At 38.3% G+C, this 20,384-nt stretch overlaps 2 protein-coding genes across 2 annotated transcripts in view; one reads left to right on the plus strand and one right to left on the minus strand.

The window, feature by feature from the left end:
• Nucleotides 1-10,699, minus strand: part of GNPAT (glyceronephosphate O-acyltransferase) — a 65,457-nt gene extending 54,758 nt beyond the window's left edge. The window contains exon 1 of the mRNA XM_027859187.1: nt 10,654-10,699. Within this exon, the coding sequence (XP_027714988.1) occupies nt 10,654-10,696 (43 nt within the window). The 5' untranslated portion in view covers nt 10,697-10,699. The remainder of the gene's footprint in view (nt 1-10,653) is intronic.
• Nucleotides 1-19,321, plus strand: part of CUNH1orf131 (chromosome unknown C1orf131 homolog) — a 26,452-nt gene extending 7,131 nt beyond the window's left edge. The window contains exons 2-7 of the mRNA XM_027859188.1: nt 383-729; nt 14,146-14,202; nt 14,697-14,792; nt 14,949-15,035; nt 17,523-17,578; nt 19,088-19,321. Of these exons, the coding sequence (XP_027714989.1) occupies nt 383-729; nt 14,146-14,202; nt 14,697-14,792; nt 14,949-15,035; nt 17,523-17,578; nt 19,088-19,226 (782 nt within the window). The 3' untranslated portion in view covers nt 19,227-19,321. The remainder of the gene's footprint in view (nt 1-382; nt 730-14,145; nt 14,203-14,696; nt 14,793-14,948; nt 15,036-17,522; nt 17,579-19,087) is intronic.
• The last annotated feature ends 1,063 nt before the right edge of the window (nt 19,322-20,384 follow it).

Below are 20,384 nucleotides of genomic sequence, written 5' to 3' on the forward strand. Positions count from 1 at the left end.
ACACACACACACACACACACACACACACACACACACACACACACACTACGGCATTTACTATGTGCCAGGCACTTTACAATTATTATCTCATTTGATCCTCACAACAACCCTAGGAGGTAGGTGCTGTTATTGTCCCTGTTTTACATGTGAGGAAACTAAGGCAGACAGGTTAAGTGACTTGCCCAAGGTCACACAGCTAGTAAGTGTTTGAGGCCAGATTTAAACTCAGGTCTTCCTAATTCCAATCCCAGTGCCCTCTCCATTGTGCCACCTAGGTGTCTGGGTGCCTGCATGTATGTTACTTCACAGTTATGTTTGATGATGGTGACATCACATTAAAACTCAATGTGTTTATATTTTTCTTTTGTCCTTGAAAACACAGGAGAGACCCTAGATAAAAAGACATTGAAAAGAAGCAAAAATGAAAAGAACAAGAGAGATTCAGTAACTGCAGAAGTCATGACAGTGGACACAGCTTTGCAGCCAGAGTCTCTTTCCAGAGGGCAAAAGAAAAGTGCTTCTAGTTTCTTCAAAAAGCTTAAGGAAGAGCTTCTTTGTGACTCTCCAGAGAGTTCCACTGGCCCCACTCAGACAGAAGTCTCTGCAACAATTTCCCCTGCACCGTTGCTAACAAAGGGAAAAAGAGAACCAGTGGAAGTGGTTGAGTTTCACAGCTGGAATAAAAAGAAGAAAACTGAACTAGAATTGCCCAAGGATGAGGACACAAAGGTAATAAATATCTGTTTATACCTAATTAATACAGTTCCCTGAACCCTCTTGTACTTGGTAATGTACAGGCTTTCTACCTTAATAGTAGTAAATACTGATTTTTTTGTCCTAAAAGTTTTATTTTTATAGGAGAAGATGCCACACACAAGAAAGGCAGCAACTATATAGAATGTGAATTTCTTGAGGGCAGGGATGGTTATCCCCAGAGCCTAGCACAGCACTTGCTGATTCATTAACTCCAGACTCTGAAGGTGTGATTTGTAAATTTAGCTCCTTTGTCACTCTTTGTGCAAGTTACTTAATGTTTGTTGACTACTCAGCTTTCTCATTTTCAGAAACCCCACTTTGTCAAGTCAATAATTATTTATTGAGTGCTTGGTATGAGCCAGGAACTTGCTCAGCTCTAGAAATAAAAATATAAGCAGAAAGAAAGTTTCCTGCTCTCAAGAAGCTTACATTTTAATAAACGAAGACAGCACATAAAAGGAAGCTGAACAGGCTGGGAGAAAGGAGGGTAGAGTCCGAGATCTGGTGCTGCCTGGTAGAGAAAGTCCAAAGAGTCAAGAGTGGATCCTGCAGTGGAATGAAGACTTGGCTGGCTTTTGTTTAAAAGAGAGACAGAGAGAGAGAAGGGACAGAAAAGATTATTTTCTTTTTATTTTTTTTTAATTAATTTATTTTGAATTATCAACAATCACTTCCATAAGCTTTTGAGTTTTAAATTTTTCTCCCCCTCCCTCCCTACCTCTCTCCCCAAGACAGCATGCAGTCTGATAGGCTATACATATACATTTCTGTTAAACATATTTTCATGTTAGTGATGTTGTAAGGAAGAATAAGAACCAATAGGAGGAACCACTAGAAAGAGGAAACAAAACAGAACACAAGAAAAAAAATAGCAAATAGTATGCTTCTGTCTGCATTCAAATTATTTGGATGAGTTCTTTCTTTGGATGTGTATGGCATTTTCCATCATGAGGCCTTTGGAGATGTCTTAGATCCTTGTATTGTTGAGAAGGGCTATGTTTATCAATATTAGTCATCGAACAACATGGCTGTTGTTGTGTACAACATTCTCCTCATTCTGCTCACTTCAGTCAGCATCAGACCATTCAAGTCTTTCTAGGTTTTTCTAAAGTCAGCCTCTTCATCATTTCTTATAGCACAATAGTATTCCATTACATTCATATACCATAACTTGTTCAGCCATTCCCCAATTGATGGACATCCTCTCAATTTCCAATTCTTTGCCACCACAAAAAAAGCTGCTATGAATATTTTTGTACATGTAGGTCCTTTTCCCATTTGTGTGATCTCTTTGGGATATAGCCCTAGAAGTGCTATTGTTGGATCAAAGGGTATGCACATTTTTATAGCCCTCTGGGCATAGTTCCAAATTGCTCTCCAAAATGGTTGGATCACTTCACAACTCCACCAACAGTGCATTAGTGGTCCAGTTGTCCCTCATCTTCTCCAACATTTATCATTTTCCTGTTTTGTCATGTTGGCCAATCTGATAGGTATGATGTGGTACCTCAGAGTTGTTTTGATTTGCATTTCTGTAATCAATAGTGATGTAGAGCATTTTTCGTATGACTATAGATGGCTTTAATTTCTTCATTTGAGAACTGCCTGTTCATGTCCTTTGACCATTTATCAATTGGGGAATCATTTGTATTCTTATAAATTTGACTTAATTCTCTAAATATTTTAGAAATGAGGCCCTTATCAGAGAGACTGGTTGTAAAAATTCTTTCCCAGTTTTCTACTTTCCTTCTAATCTTGGGTGCATTGGCTTTATTTGTGGAAAAACTTTTCAATTTAATGTAATCAAAGTTTTCCATTTTGCATTTTGTAATGTTCTCTGTCTCCTGTTTAGTCATGAATGCTTTTGTTCTCCATAAATCTGATAGATAAACTATTCCTTGCTCTCCCAGTTTGCTTACAGTATCAGCCTTCATATCTAAATCATGAACCCGTTTTGACTTTATTTTGGTATGTGGTGTGAGATTTTGATCTATGCCATACTCTTCCAGTTTTCCCAGCAGTTTTTGTCAAAGTTCTTATCCCGGAAGCTGGGATCTTTGGGTTTATCAAATAATAGATTACTATAGTCATTGACTACTGTGCCTTGAATACTTAACCTATTCCACTGATCCACCACTGTATTTATTAGCCAGTGCCAAGCAGTTTTGATGATTGCTGCTTTATAATACAATTTAAGATCTGGAATGGCTAGGCCACAGAAGAGATTATTTTCTGCCTCAGGATATTGAACTGAATTGGGAAGGTCGTGATACAAAGCAAATCATTGCAATGAAAATAAGGACATTTTAATTGGAGTCACGTAATTATAGAAAGCAGGAGCATTTTCAGGTTTCGTCAGCTTTTCCTCTACCAATTTTGCTTTTGTGTTTTAAAGAATGCTATTTTCTCTATGCTAAGGTTTACTTTGGGTTATGGAGGTGGAGGCAGTAGTAACTTCCAAGGATGAACTCTAAAACGTTGCGTTTTGCTCAAGAACAACTCACAGTTGTACAGTCTTTAAGGCTGACTAAGATGACCTTGTGCAGTAGGTAGTACAAACGTTATTGGGACATTTTTACAGATGAAGAAATTAATTACTTAAGCAACTTGCCCAGGGGCACACAGTTGGTCATTCTTAGAGGAGGACTTAAAGTTTAGTTCTCTCTCCACAGTAACATGCAATTTTTCCACATCCCCAAATGAATAGCTCAGACTTGAATTCAGTTAAAACAGCTAAGATGTTCTCTTATTCTTTCCTCAGCTATCTTACATTTCAGTTGTTGTTCAGGCATGTCTAACTCTTCGTGATCCCATATATCATAGCGTGCCAGTACTGTCCATGGGGTTTTCTTGGCAAGGATACAGGAGTGGTTTGCCATTTCCTTTTCCACAGACATTCAGAGGTTAAATGACTTACCCAGGGTCACACAGCCAGTAAGTGTCTGAGGCCAGATTTGAATTCAAGCCTTCCTGCCTCCAGGCCCAGCGCTCTGACCACTGAGCCGTCTAGTTGGCTCTTAGATTTTGATTTCCTGTTAACTATATTTTCTCTGCCTTTTACAGCTTGCAGACCATTCTCTTCAATAAAGCAGATGGCAGCAAAATAACCATTTGATAGCTGTTTTCTTTCTGTCACCTGCACTATGGCATTTTGGAAAGAGCATTATTAGACTTGGTAGCAAAAGACTCAGATTAAAATTTTGACACTTACTAGCTCCAAGTATAAAATAGCCATGTAAATGTGACCTTCAGTCATCTGCATTACATTTGTCCTAAGTAAAGCAATGGGTCAATCTCTTATTTATTCCTTTTGTCCCAAACATAGCTTTAAAACTCCTTTTTAAAAAAATATTTATGGTTGATTTTTCACAGACTTCAAGTTCACCTCCATTCTTACCCTTGTACTTGGTGACTTGAATTTACAGGTTGATGTTCTCTCCGACACAGTAAATTTCTGGTTCGTCAGCCTCCTCAAATCCCCATGATCTGTGCCTTCACTGTATTCTAGCTGCATATGGGAATTTTCCTCTCCTTGATCTTATAATCTCATCACTTGTGGATTTCTTCTCTGTGTACCCTTTCTCCCATCCATAATTCCAAAATTCCTCATCTGACCATAGCCTCTTAACCTTCCCTCTCTCTCTCTCTCAATCTCGTCTCTCTAATCCACTTCACCCTGCTTTTCCAAGCCATCACTTCTGCCCTCATCTCATTTTCACCCCCTTCAAACTCTTGACTTTATGGTTTTACCCATCCGTGTTTGTACTTATTCTCTTCCCGTAAGTCCCTTGTCTCCTTCTTATTTCACTGCTGCTTCTCCCTTTCCAGATTTCAGCTGTAAATCATGTCAATCATTTGCATACTCCCCTCATCTACTAATGCTATTAAGTGCCATTGGAGGAAATCATACAATTGTACCATATCGATTAACTACAAATTTAGGTTATGTAATCTCAACTGGGTTTTCACAATGTTGGCTAGTACTTTTTACTTTCCCCAATCTGACTATCACCTGTGGAATCAAGACCCCAGACCTCTTATTTTGTGGTACTTCTAGAGAGTTTGTCATCACTGAAGAGGATTGTGGGTAAAATAAGTGATATTAACATGAAGAAACTGTGGGAAAATATCTTCCTATGGAAAAAGGATGTTGCCCTTAGGTAGGGCTATGGAAAGTCCGGAGCTCAATTTTTGTAATGTTTCAATCACAATTCAGTCACTGTCCTTTTTTTTAGGTTATACATGTGCATTTATGCAAAACACTTTCATAGTAGACATGTTGTGAAAAACTAACTCTATTTCCCTTAATCCTATCCTGCCCCCCCATTTATTCTATTCTTTCTTTTGACCCTGTCTCTCCTCAGAAGTATTTGCTTCAGATTACCCCCTTTCCCAATCTGCCCTCCTTTCTGTCATCCCGCTACTCTCTTGTCCCCTTCCCCTCCTATTTTCCTGTAGGGTAAGACAGATTTCTGTACCCAATTGAGTATGTATGTTATACCCTCCTTAAGTCAAATCCTATGAGAATGGGATTCACTCATTCCCTCTCACCTTCCCCCATTTCCCCTCTACTGTAAGAGCCTTTTCTTTTCTGTTTTTTTGTGAGATAATTTACCCAGTTCTACCTTTCCTTTTCTCCTTCTCCTAGTATAATCCTCTCTCACCCCTTAATTTTATTCTCCAGATATGACCCCTTCATCTTCAACTCACCCTGTGCCCTCTATCTATCTATCTATCTATTTATCTATCTATCCATTTATCTATCTATCTATCTATACATACATATAATTTTTTCCCTCCAACTACCCTAATACTGACAAAGGTCTCATGAGTTACAAATATCATCTTTCCATGCAGGAATATAAACAGTTCAACCTTAATAAGTCTCTTATGATTTCTCTTTCCTGTTTACCTCTTCATGTTCCACTTAAGTCTTGTATTGGAAAGTCAAATTTTCTATTCAGCTTTTGTAATGTTTCAATCACAATTCAGTTACTGTTCTTCTAACTAAACCTTTATTAGTCTCCTAACATTTTACTTCACTCTCACAGCTTTGTACAAACCCCCTTTGTCTTCATAAACTCCACCTCCCCCAATTTATTCTTTCTCTTCTCAACTGAGTTGTAAATTGATACACTTCACTCGGTTGGATGGAACACGGCTCTGAGATGTGCTTGCAAGTCTATGTTCTAATTCTCCCCTTCTATACACAAGTAATAAATATGTCTTGGCTAAGCCAGAAAAATTCAAAGTCCTGAGTTAATTCTCAACATCATGCTCCATTTTCTTCTCCTTTGCTCCAGCCTTGGAGAAAGAGGTGGCTTTTCTCCTCACCAGTGTCAACCCCTTAGTTTGTCTCCTTGATCTTATCCCCTTTCGTCTGGAAGCTTGCCTCTATGATCCTTAATTTTGTCCCTGTAATCTTTCTTTATTTAATTTTCCATGTCTCCTCATCTTCTTATTTCTTCCCTGATGCCTATAAGTATGCTTAATCTTCCCCATCATCGAAAAAAACATTCACTTTACTGCCTCTGATACTGTCATCCTATATCTCTCCTCTCTTTCACAGCCAAATCCTTTTATTTTTTTGAAGGTTGTCTGCATTCCTTGCTTCCACTTTCTCAACCTCTGGCAGTCTGGCTTCTGTCCTTCTCACTGTCCCCACTGACTCTCTCCAAGATCATCACTGATATCTTTATAGCTAAAATCTGGTGAACTTTTCTCAGTCTTTGTTGATCCCTCTAGCAGTGGTTGATACCATCAACTACTCTGTCCTTCCTGGATTGTCACAACACTGATCTCTCTTGGTTTTCCTACTACTTGTCTGACCACTCTTCAGTCTCCTCTGCAGGATCATTATCCTGCTCCTTATCATGGAGGAATCCCAGGGCCCTGTCCTGAGTCCTCTCCTTTGTACAAATTCTGCCTTGGTGATCTCATTAACTCTCATAGGTTCAACTGGCGTCTCTATACAGCCCTCTTTGAGTTCCTGGCAGTCAGTCTCCCATCTTCAGCTGGGCCTGTTTGGTAGCTTATATGACCTATGAGTATCTTGACCCCAACATACCCAAAGCCAAACTTAATATTTTTCTTCCAAGGCCACTGTTTCCCTTGACCTTCCTTTTTCTATCATGGCACTACCTTCCAGTCACTCAGATTTACAACCCACCAGTCATTCTCGACTCTTTTGTCTAACCTCCTTCCCCTAAATATGTAGTCAATTTCTTTTTTTTCTTTTTTTTATTAATTTCTTTTGATTTATCAATAATCACTTCCATATGCTTTTGAGTTTAAAATTTTTCTCCCCCTTCCTCCCCATCACTGTCCCCAAGATGGCGCACAATCTGATATAGGCTATACATTTACATTCCTATTAAACATATTTTCACATTAGTGATGTTGTAAGTAACAATTAAAACCAATAGGAGGAGCCATCAGAAAGAGGAAACAAAACTCAACAGAAGAGAAAAAAAATAGCACTTCAACTTCCATAGTTCTTTCTTTGGATATGGATAGCATTTTTCATCACGGGGCCTCTGGAGATGTCTTAGATCCTTGTATTGATAAGAAGGGTTAAGTTTGTCAATATTAGTCATCGCACAATGTGGCTGTTATCGTGTACAACATTCTCTTGGTTCTGCTTACTTCACTCAGCATCAGATCATATAAGTCTTTACAGGTTTTCCTGAAGTCAGCCTGTTCATCATTTCTTATAGCACAATAGTATTCCATCACATTCATATACCACAACTTGCTTAGCCATTCCCTAATTGATAGCCATCCTCTCAATTTCCAATTCTTTGCCACCACAAGTCAATTTCAAACCTATTATACCACTTCCACACTGTCTACTATAATGGTCTCTTAGTTGGTCTGCTGGCCTTTCCCATCTCTAGTCCATCCTTCACATAGTTTCCAAGCTGATATTCGTAAACCGTGGGTCTGACCTTGTCACTCACCTACTCGGGGATCTCCAGTGGCTACCTATGGCCTTAGTATAAAACCTAAACTCTCCTGTTTGACGTTTAAAGCTCTGCACACTCTGGCTGTCTTGTGTCTTTCCAGGCAGATTAGACATTTCTTCTCTTCACATGTCTTTCATTTACTTAGCTATAGACATGTTGTTTCCCACCTAATTGGCAGGAATTGTCTCATTTTTGTGCCTGGAACATAGTAGGCATTTCATAAATACTTGATTGTTTATTTCTGAACTTTGGCCTATTTACCTCTAGGTGCTTGTTAAATATTTATTGAATTGAAGTGAATTAGCCTGCCTGACACTATAACAAGAATTTTCCATTCATTTATCTCTTTCCTTGGTTATGCTTATCTTTCTTTTCTTGTGTGTGTGTGTCCTTATAAATCTGAGCTCATTCATTTGGGGAAATGGATACTATATAGCTTTAAAAGACACTTATAAAGCAACATGAACAAACAAACTAATATGCTAATTCTTAGGTTAGAGACTGTTTTAAGATTAGAAGAAAAGAGTGATCAGCAATTTGGGGTTAATGCAGGTGTATGATACCATTTTAGTTGCTTATGTTACATATTAAAAATAGACCTTGTTTACTTCCTTCCAGGAGTCCCATAATCTAATTGAGACAGGATAGACTAACATATAATCAACAGAAAAATATAAATACAGTCAGTGTCTGACTTAAAAACACCCACTTTCCTAGTCTGAGACATCAAAGAATTTCTGGCCATAATGCCTGCAACACAGGCAGTAGCCAACTTATAAACAGGCTTTTGACCTCATTTTCTTCTAAGAGCTTATATGTACATGTGTGTGTACACACATAGACACCCCAGTACATTCCCAACTCTCTTCACAAGGACTGCATAATAATGACTGAGAGGTCCATCTGTAGTAACCCAAGTGTGGTGCACTGGCCCTGGTTTCTATTCTAATCCCAGGTACAATATTCAAAGGATATTCTCCAGTAAGAGTGCTGGCTCCAGACTCAGGCAACCAAACCCCAGCTCTGTTACCAAGTCCATAAGATAGTTACTTCATCTCATTAGGTCTCAGTTTCCTCATCTTTAAAATGAGTAGACCAGAGGTGAGACTTGAAACCAGGTCTCCTACCTCCATGACACCATGCTTCCTCCCGATAAAAAGCCCTTTTAAGGATTACCTCAGACCCATACAGTGCTAGCTTTAGGATAGTTGTACACACTTCTTTAAGTTACTGAAGTATAAGAGCATTCTAGATAAGTCATTTCTTGTACACTACTGAAATCCTACTAATTTTTCAAACTTCAGGTATGAACTCTGACCTACTCCCCATCAGTTCACTTCTGTAATTGTAGTAAAGACTGTCCCCAGCTACAAATGGATTGATCCCAAAAGTTTGTTATGTAACTTAAGTTATTTGTTTTGGCATATCAATAGACTTCTCCCTTGTTACAAAAAGCCTGGTTAGACAGAACAAACCTAATATTAATTATGTCTTTCAGCTAATAGTACTATAGATTTAGAACTGGAAGGGGAATTAGAGGTAATCTCATCCAATGCCCTCATTTCCCAGATGAAGAAACTGAATCCCGGAGAGGTTAAGCTGCTCATCTGAGGAGGGGCACACGTTTCCCTGGCACCCTTCTGAGGTCAGGCTTGGCCTCTGCGTTGATCAGAGTGCTGTGTGGACTTGGAGTGTTGTATTTGAAATGTATTTTCCCCTGGGGATAATATTCTCTTCTATTGGTTTGGTTTGGTTGGATTTTTTAAACTAGTTTTTTCCAGTGGATTTTTTGCTCTCAATTTTGTTCTTTGATTTTCAGGATTTCTGTTTTGATGTTTAATTGATAGCTTGTAATTTGTCAGTTTTCCAGTGTTTTTAGTTGTATGCCTATGTCATTGATCTGCGTTCTCTCAATTTCTCTGTGTCTGTCTTTCCGCCTCCCAATCCCCTTGTCTCTCAATGAGGGTGTTCAGAGATACAAACATTCCCCTAAGAAACTGTTTTGGCCGCATCCTAAAAATTTTGGTGTGTTGTCTCATTGTTATCATTATCTTTCATGAAATTATTGATTGATTTTATGATTTTTCTTTGATTGCTTTTATGATTATGATTGACCCTCCTATTCTTTAGTATTAAGTTAGACTCCAATTAATTTTCATTCCTTGCCTCAAAGGCTCTTTTATTGAATATAATTCTATTGCATTATGGTCCATAAAAGATGCATCGAATATTTCCACTTTTCTGCATTTGTTTGTGAGGGTTTTGTGCATGAACTCATGATCAGTTTTTGTGAAGGTACCACGTACAACTAGCAGGAGAAGCACTCCTTTCTTTTCTTGTTCAATAATCTCGAGAGGCCTAGACCAAGTATTTTAAATGGTGGTTACATTTCCAAGGCAGCACACAAAAAAGCCTGTTTAACCCATAATGTATGTAGCTGAATAGTACTTATGGTACTAGCCTAAATTATAGGTCATATGAACAGGAAGTCATGCAAGGCAGAAGAGACTTTATAGTCATACTTTTGTATTGTTAACAAGCATCCAGTTAAAACAAACAAACGTGTTCTTGGAAGACAAGAAGTTCCATAAAAACTTAAATAGGGAGTAGACAGGAGAGTTGTATGTTATCAGTCAACCAACAGATGTTTACTGAGTGCCTATTATGTGAAGTATAAAACATGGTCCCTGACTTTAATGAGTTTTAATTTAATTGTAATGGTTAAGGGAGGGTGCCCTGCTGTGTTCCTGTGGACTTTTCCATTGTGCTCTCAGGAACCTCATCATCCTGCAACAGTCCAACAGCCTTGGTACCCACCCCTCACCAGAAGCCTTTGCTTCTCCAGTTGGGAGCTGAAGGGCAGAGCTAAGAGCTCCTCCCAGAACCTCCATTAAGGAGAGCACCCATGCCAGCCATCTCATCTCTTCCTTACCTGTCTGGCTGCCCTTCTTTGAATTCTTCATCCTGCCTTCCATGCAGGTACCTTCTCAGCTTGCCTTTGTGTGTCATCTTCCTCCATTGGATTGTAAGCTTCTGAAGGCAGGGACTGCCTATCTTTTTTGTATTCCTGTCTCCAGCACTTAGCACAGGGCTGGCACATAGTAGACAGCTAATAGATGTTTATTGACTGACAAAATTCACACATGCTTGCACACACACATGTCAGGGGTTTCTTGTATTTGTAACTAACCAAGGAGTTTGCACAAAATTTATAGTCAGCTGCAAGGGGAACTTAAAGGTCTTGTTGTCCAACTCCCTTGCCAGAAGGAGGAATACTTTGTCTAGATCAAATAGGAATTACTCAATGATGTTCCAGTGCAATATTAGCCAACCTTGGATTGATGGGCAGGGCCTTTCCGTGAGGCATTTAGCCATTAGGTTTCTCTGTTATCATAGTCCTCCCTACTGTGGAGGCAGTAGAGAACTTGTATCACTGCCAACCAAATTGGAAATACTTTGGGCCATTAAGCGACTTTCAACTGGTAGTGCTGTTGATCAGTGATTACTGATCTGTAATCATTTGAATTAATTAGTACTATCTGTTAAATAGTACTATTAATACTATTTTACAGTATGTAGAAAGGATATGTTCTGTAGGATTTTAGAGATCTCTAAGCCTTCTGCTTTTGTTAACATAAGAGATTAGGCGTGTGATGAAATCATTAGGAATGGCTTTCAACCATATTAAACATATTAGTCATATAAATCAGTAACTCAAGTGTCCCAGTTCCCTAGTTACTGTTGCTCTGTGCTAGTCACAGCCATGGATTTAGATAAGAAGGGATGGGGAACAGTACATGTCATCATTTTCCTTAGGGAAAGCTATAAGGGAAGGGCCAAGAACAGATTCGTGGTTTATGTGTTGTGTTTATGCATTTGGCTGATTAATCAAGTAGCTGTAAAGGAAGTCTTATGAAAGATTACCTATCCCAAGAAATGTATTTTGAGAGTATTTGCTTATTCTGTGAGGGAAAGATGACAAAAGTTCCAGGTACAGGAGAATTGTGAAATTCATTTAATGTGGCTTAACAGCACTAAATCAAGCACATTCCCTCCCCAAGTTGCAGGTTAAATTTATATGTTTAAAAAAGGAAAATAATTTATATCAAATAGGGATTGTTTTTGTATTCCTGTTGCCTAGCCTAATGCCTGATGCATAGTAATCATTTAGTAAGTGTTTATGCATTATCTAGTACAGTGTATTGCAGTTATCCAGTGTGTAAGTTCCATTTGAGCAAGGGCTTTGTATTTTCTGACACCCAGCACAGAAATCTTTGTAAATAAGCTCTTAATAAATGTTTGTCAATTCCCATCCTCGTCTCAAAGATTGTTCCTACTTCCATTGCTTCCTTAATCATTTTTTAAAGGGAGAATACTTTATGTTTGTCAAAAACAGCAGATTGAATGTAAATGTTCATGACATTAGCCTGACTAGCATGTAATAGGTAGGCATCCAAGTTACTATTTTTGAAGGCACTTGTGAAATGCAGATGATAAATAGCAGTGGTTCAAAAGTATATATTGGTACACAGTGCATATTCAAAGTACACTAATATTTTGGTCACTTGGGAAGCTAGGCTTTCACTTATCAAAGGCTAGATATTAAGTATACTTTTGTTGACCAGTCCATTTTCCCAAGTTTATTGCATAGCTTTTCTTTTTAAAACAATCTCTGCCCTCAGAAGGCTTACATTCTAGTAGGGGAAACAGGAGAGTAGATAACAGAACATATATAAAGTAAATAAAAAGTAATTTGGGGGAGAAAGGTGGTAGCAGCAACTGGTAGAATCAGGAAAGGCCTCATGGAGAAGGTAGCATTTGAACTGAGCTTGGAAGGAAGTTAGGCATTCTTAGAGGAGGGAGACCATTCCAGCCTTGTGCAAAAGCATACAGATGGGAAGTGGTATGTTGTATATGAGGAAAAGTAAGAAGGCCAGTTTGGACTGCAGAGAGCATGGCAGGGGTCATAATTTGTAATAAAGCTTCAAAAGTAGGTTGGAACAAGAGTATAAAGATATTTAAAGACCAAATAGAAGAGTTTCTTTTGGATCATAGAGGCAATAGGTAGCCATTGGAGCTTCTTGGGCAGGGCAATGATTTATAGTTGGACTTGTCCTTTAGAAATATCACTTTAATATTATTAATTTCAGTATTAGCACAATGTCTTGCAAGTGTTGATGGAATCAATGTACTATTTAAATTCAACTGGATGAAATATTAAATAAACTCAGATTGAAATGAAAAAAAAAAGAAAGAAAGAAATATCACTTTGGCAACTCTGTGGAGGAATGGACAGAAAGGAGAGAATCTAGGGGCAGCGACAGGTAGATTACAAGCATTTAGCAAGTGTTTACTACGTGCCAGGCACTATACTAGCACTGAGCAAGCAAAGCAAAAAGAAAGGCAGTTTCTGCCCTCAAATCACTTACGTTCCAGTTGGAGAAGACAATACTTTAGGGGGAGTGGGAAGGATAGGTATGGGTACCTGGGCAAAGGGTATGGTGGCAAAGTCATTCAGGTCAGAAGCTCAACTGAGAGAAGAATGGAGCATGGCTACTCTGGGCTTGTTTCCAAAATGGAGTCCAGGAAAAGAGCTCATGCATGGCACATAGGAGCTTGGCGTGGCAGAATGATATTGGAGGGTGATAAGGCCCCAGGTGATAAGTGAATTTCTGGAGTGAGTCACGGTGACAAAGTGGTTAGAGTCAAAAGCACAGCCAGGAGGGGGAAGGGAGACCTTTTTTTAGGCAATTGGGGTTAAGTGACTTGTGCAGGGTCACATAGCTAGTAAGTATCAAGTGTTTGATCTGAGGTCTGATTTGAACTCAGGTCCTCCTGACTTTAGGGCTGGTGCTCTATCTACTGCACCACCTAGCTGCCCAAAAACAGGTGATTAGGAACCTGAATTACATAGTAGTGTGTGACAGTAGAGAAAAAGGAACAGACATGAGCAGTAGGAGGTAACATGGGATAAGGGATAAAAAAGCCAATCTCAGATTCAAGAAAGCCAGAGTCCAACTCCACCCATCTCTACATATACTGACTAGTCACTTAACCTCAGGGCCCTAGGCAACTCTGTAAAAGTATATATTGCTTAACATTTGCCAGCCTGTTAGTGGAGGAGGTTTATTCATGAGGAATTCTCTGCATCAGTAAAATCCCAGGTATAGATGCCTTGTCTCCCCCAAATTATGTGATAAACAAATATACAAGTTGCAGAACAAATTTCTTTGTAAGGTCCAAGGTAGAAGGTTATTTCCTGACTGGGAAAGGGGAGGTTGACAAGTATGAATGAACAGGTAAACATTCTGAATGTTTTAAAGATTGTTTTTGTATTTGTTCAAACTTCTGGAGTCAAGGGTCATGGACATTACTCCAGTACAGTAATGAATTGTTTAGTAAAAACCTTTTTTTTTTCTTCCAGACAAAAATTAGTACCCTTGACAAGGACGTGGGTATGCAAGAGTTTAATTTGGAAAAGGTATGCACTTGAAGATACTCTGAAGAGATTTCAGAGGATAAGTGGACATTAATGTTGGGCAAATCCTGAATTTTATTCCTAGGCCTCTCATTGATTTATGAGGTAGCTGCCCTTTGCCTTATCCTACCCTTATAAATGAATAAATAGTCCTTGCAGGAATAGGGACATGGGAAGATTTGAGATGGTGGTTTCCTGTATGCTTTTATACTGCTCTTTGGAGTGACTAGAATTCTTTTCTGTGGTTGGAAAGGAAAGCATACTAGGGAGAAAATTTCTAACATCACTAAAGCCCCTTGACTTAATAAAACATAGCATGAAAGAATTATTTCTAATAGGTTAGTAACATTAATAGTAGGGAATTCTAGTTGTAAGAGTACAGACATAGTTAGCTTTTAGTGCAGCCTCTCTAAAATGCACTGTTCATTGGGATGGCATGCTGTCTTTAGGGCAATTAGAATGGGTGATTAATGATTAATGTTGCTTTGTGTTCCCAGGCCCGTTTGGAAGTGCATCGGTTTGGGATCACTGGTTATGGGAAGGGGAAAGAACGGATTCTGGAACAAGAGAGAGCCATCATGCTGGGTGCTAAGGTCAGGTGCTCCTTTCTGCCTTCCTGTGCCACTTAGGGGGTAATGGGGAAAGATTGACTTTGAGGGGGACTTAAGGGAAAATACATTGGGAGTTGTCTAAAAATTGCCATTGAGTTAAGGTCAGTAATGTATGTCCTCCAAAAAATTTCATTGCAGCCTCCAAAAAATAATTACGTGAATTACAAGGTTTTGCAGGAGCAGATCAAAGAAAAAAAGGCAGCAAAGGAAGAAGAGAAAAGAATGGTGGGTATGATCTTTTTCCTTTATTGATTTTTATACCTTGAAAAGATTTCGTGTGTTTAAGTCACCATAGCCTACCAATTTAGCTCTGAATGAGAAGTCTTATCAAGTTAACAAGCATTTATTAAGCACTAACTATGTGCTAGGCACTGTTTTAAATACTGGGGACACAAAGGCAAAACATAGTCCCTGTTCCCAAAGAGCTCCCAGTCTAATGAAGGTGACAAAATGTAAATAACTGTGTACAAATGATATGTCCAGGATAAATTGGGGGTGATTTTAGAGGGAAGGCACTAAGATGATGATGATGACAGTGACTCACATTTATTTAGCGCTTGCAATGTGGCAGGCACTGTGCTGAGCACTTTGACAATTATTATCTCATTTGAGCCTCACAGCTACTCTGGGAGATAGGTTCTTTTATCATTATTATTATTATTATTATCATTGTTGTTGTTGTTGTTATTTTTTTTAATAAATGAGGAAACTGAGGCAAACAGCATAAGTAACTTGTCCTTTCTCCAGTAGACAGGAATCTATTTTGTTTTCAGTTCTTTGCTACCATGAAAAGTACTACTATAAATATTTTGGTGTATTTGGAGCCTTTCTATTTGGTAGTGATCTCTTTGGGTTAAATGCTTAGCAGCAGAATACCTGGGCAAAAGAGTGTGGACGTTGTAATAATTTTATTTAAAATTACAAATTACCAGAATGGTTGTGCCTATTCACAGCTTCATCAGTGGTGCATTTGTGTGCCTATCTTTCCACAGTGTTCCCAACATTTACTATTTACTATCTTTGCCAATTTGCTAGTTGTGAGGTGCAATCAAAGAGTTGCCTTAATTTACATTTCCCATTATTAGTAAGATGGAACATTATTCTATATGGTTGTTAATCATTTGACCACTTCTCTATGTAGAGCAGCTTTTTTTTTTTTTGTGAGGCAATTGGGGTTAAGTGACTTGCCCAGGGTCACACAGCTAGTCAGTGTCAAATGTCTGAGGCCGGATTTTAATTCAGGGCCTCCTAACTCTAGTGCTCTATCCACAAGGCTTTTGTTCTTACACGTTTCCATTTGAGGCCAATATGTCTTGGATATCAAACCCTTATCAGAGATAGTTGATAGAAAGATTTTTTTCCCTAGTCAACTGCTTCCCTTCTTAGCCCAGATGAAACAATTTTGTTGTTAATGTAAAAGCTCTATAATTTCATGTCATCAAAATTATCTATTTTGTCTTTTCTAAATATCTCTGTCGCTTTATTTGGTTAAGCATTAATCTATCCACAGCTGAAAAAAGTATATGATCTACTTCAATTTTCATTTTTTATAGCATGATCTTTCACATATTTAAGTCATTTATGCATTTTGAATTTGTTGTGGAATATGGTGTAACATGTTTGTTAAAACCTAATTTCTCTACTTTTCCTAGCAGTTCTTATCAAATAAACACTTCTTTCCTTTGTAATTTATTTTCCAGTTTTCTGGATTATTGAGTTCAGTTATTTCTTATTCTTCCTTGTCTAGTCTGTTCCACTGATTTACTTTCATAATTTTTGTGTGTGTGTGTGAGGCAGTCGGGGGTTAAGTGACTTGCCCAAGGCCATACAGCTAGTACGTGTCAAGTGTTTGGTCTGAGGCTGGATTTGAACTCAGGTCTTCCTGACTTAAGGCTGGTGCTCTATCCACTGCACCACCTAGCTGCCCCCCATAGTTTTTTTCAGCCAATAGATAGAGCATTGATTGTTTTATTATGTGCCAGGTACCATGCTGAGAGTGGCAGATAAAGGCAAGCAAGACTGCTCTCATAGTTTACATTCTAAAAAGCTTACATTGTTTAAGAAAACAATACATAAAGGGGAAATAGAAAGAAGAGTGGGGGGGGGCCTGTGACCTCAATGGCGTGGTTTGGAGCCGGTAATTGGAAAGCATAGTGGAGGCTTGATATCTGGGCAACATAAGATAAGAACCCAGGATGGTTCATTGGGGTACAGGTTCCCCTGAGGAGCAGATTAGGATGAAAGCCTGAGTGGAAGTGGCATAATTTGGAGCTGGTGACTATGAAATATGGTGGAGGCTCAGTTTCCAGCAAGATAGGGGAAAAGTTCAAAGTTCAGGGTGGTTCTCAGAGTTGGAGTTCTAGTTTAGGGGGAGGAGGAGGTGGGAAAGGTCAGAGGGGAGTTAGCATGATTTGCAGCTGGTTGCTAGGAAATACCAAGAGGTTTTGATTATGGCTGCTTCATTGTAAGAATTTGAGGTCTGGAAGTGCTATTTCCCTTTTAATTCCTACCTTTTTCTTATTTCTCTTGATACTAGCTCTTCTGCTGAATTTTATAAAGTAACTTTACACTGTAGATTCTTAATATATATTTGTTGAATTGAATGACCCATTAGAAATGAACTGTGGATGTCTTTGTGAGAATCGGTGTTTTGTAGGGACATTGGAACATGAAGCCATCTACTTTAACATTTCTTTGAAATTCTGAAATTAGGCCCAGGTCACAGACACTCTCAGAAAAAAGAAGAGAAAAGGTTCAGAGGATAATCGGTGAGTGATAACCTTTGTTTCAAAAAGTCAGTACTTAAATCCCTATTTATGAGTCATAACAAAATCTTGCCACTAATATATTATTTTTTACTTCCCCAATTATAATTCTACCTCGTCTGGTTTTGTCTTCATGATAACCTTATTGGAAGTATAGGTAGGGTAATTATGTAATGCCCAGTTTATATGCAGAGTTAGAGAAGGAACTTCCCCCAGACAACGTATTTATCCCATTTCCATCAAGCTGTACCCCTTCTTAGATTCCCTGATTCACAGATAGTAACTGTAGACAGTCTCATGAACCTTTGAAATTAGCCCTTGGGCATACATAGCAGTCTAAGATAGACATAGACCCAGATTGGCATTTCCAAACTCAGGACTAATTTCAGAGGGAAAAATAAGGTAAATTATTAGCAAATTTTGTTACTATCTGTAACAGCACAAGACTAGAACTTCTAGAATCCTTTCCTCCACATCCTTTGCCTGAATCCCAAACAATTCACTGTTTTATTGAGACTGTCTTGTTAATAAGGTCTTGTCTAAGACCTTGTTAACCTGCCATGGTTGTGTGTTTATCCTCTTCAGTTTTATGTTTCCCAGACTGTTTCAACCTGACTCAAAAGAAGACCGTGACCATTTCTTTCTTTGTTTTTGAAATGGAATAAGCATTTATTAAGCATCTACTGTAAGCACCTTCTATGTGCCAGTCACTATGCTAAGCTCTTTACAATTATTATCTCATTTGATTCTCACAACAATCCTGGGAGGTAGGTGCTATTATCATCCCCATTTTCAAATAAGGAAACTGAGGCAAACAAGGATTAAACGACTTGCCAGAGTCACACAGTTATTAAGTGTAAGATTTGAACTAGGGTGTTCCTGACTCAAGGTGCAGTGCTCTGTCCACAATATCACCTGCCTGGCTCTGCCATGTCTATGTGGTCCTGGACAAGTCACCAAACCTCTGGGCGTCTCAGTTTCCTCATTTGCAAAATGAAAGGTGACTGTTTCTTTAAAGAAAAATATATTTTATTGATGCCCTTTTTCTTTATATCACACTTATCTCAATTCCACCCCCGACCCCTACCAGTAAACTCCCTTGTAAGAAAGAAAACCAATTAGGAAAAAAAACCTGATACAGTGACCACATCTGACAATATATCCAGTACTATGTCTTTGTGGTCTGTTATTGCTCTTCCATTAAAGGAGAAATATGTTTCAGTATCTTTTCTTTGGGATTTTTTATGATCTTGAGCACACAAACCTTTCCATTTTCTTTGACAGAATACCATGCAATATAGAACATCAATAATTTTCAGTAATTTCATTGTGTTACCTTTTGCTCTGATTTTCATCATCTCAGTAACCTTTTATTCAAAATAGTCTTTTCTCATTTATGTGCATGTTAAGATAAAACTTTGGCTCCCCTTGAGTTAGGACCATTGATAGGTGCTTTGTGTGCCTTCTTCACTCGTCTTAATTATATCCTCTTTCCTCTTTTTTTAAACATAGGAAATCCCAAAGGAAGAAATTGGCTCCCAATATTTTGTCAACAGGATCAGCGGGACAAATTGGAAAATTCAAAAATGGGACCTTGATTCTGAGTAGTGTGGATATTAAGAAAATAAATTCTTCAAAAGTGACTAAATGAAGCTTATGCTGAATTAGCTAAAAAGATAAGAGAAACTGAGATAAGCCCCATTGTCTTAAAAGAGTACATAAATTCATTCAGAAATTTCCTTTTCACATTTTTGTTTGGGCTTTTTTTTTTTTTTTAAATTTTTATTGGTATCTTTTGTTATTCCGTAATCTCCATTATATCCTTCCTTCCTCCCAAAGAGTTATGCCTTCTGACAAAAGGAAACAAAAAAGAGGAAAAGAGAATTCATTTAAACTAAGGAACAAACCAGAAGTCCAGTGTTGTGTTCTGTGCTCCACAACCAACGTCTTCCAATTCTGTCTGCAAAGAAAGAGGGGAAGTGCCTTCTTCTACCTCTTCTCTGAAGCCAAACTCAGTCATTATCATTTTCAATGTTTCCATTTCTATTGTTTTATTGTTGCTCTTTCCATTTCCAATGAATGTTATTTTCCTGGTTCTGTTTTACTCGGTATCAATTTATATAAATCTTAGCACGTGTCTTCATCATTTCTTTCAGACTTGTACCGTAGTTTCTTTAGCTATTAACCCACCACTGCAAAAAGTGCTACTGAAAAAAACATAAGACATCAAGTGTGTATGTGACCTTTTTATCATTGACTTGGGACTGGAGGAAATGGGAGGTGGTATATGCCTAGCTATGTGATCTCTGCATTTTCTGAGACTTTTTTACCTTTTAAGGAAAGAAAAATCATCTAATCATTCATGTCACATTTCAGAGTAGTGAGACTATGGTGGTCAAAGTCCAGAAACGGCCAGTGGTACTAGTCCTGAAAGACTAATAATGCATGTTAGTTTCTTAAGTGTTTTATAGAAAGGGTATGTTGAATGTTAGAGCTTAGAAGGACCTTAGTGATTATCTAATTCAGTCTGTTTATTTTATAGATGAGAATACTGAGGCTCAAGAGGAAAAGCAACTTGCTCAAGATTACATAGGCAGTAAGGGACAACGTTAAGGATTCAAACCTAGGTCATCTTACTCCAAATCTAATTCTCTTTCCCCGCTATATCATCATTTTCTTTCTCTTCTAGGTTATGAAGTATAAATTGGCCTTAAGAAAGCTCCCAAAAGCTTTTACCTAGTTAGCATGATATTTTAATTTTTTAAATTTTGAATTCATACATCCAAAAAACAATGAGCATTCCCACGTA

The sequence above is a fragment of the Vombatus ursinus genome, unplaced genomic scaffold (genome assembly GCF_900497805.2).
Source record: "Vombatus ursinus unplaced genomic scaffold, bare-nosed wombat genome assembly UNPS02014160.1, whole genome shotgun sequence".
Taxonomy (NCBI): Eukaryota; Metazoa; Chordata; class Mammalia; order Diprotodontia; family Vombatidae; genus Vombatus; species Vombatus ursinus.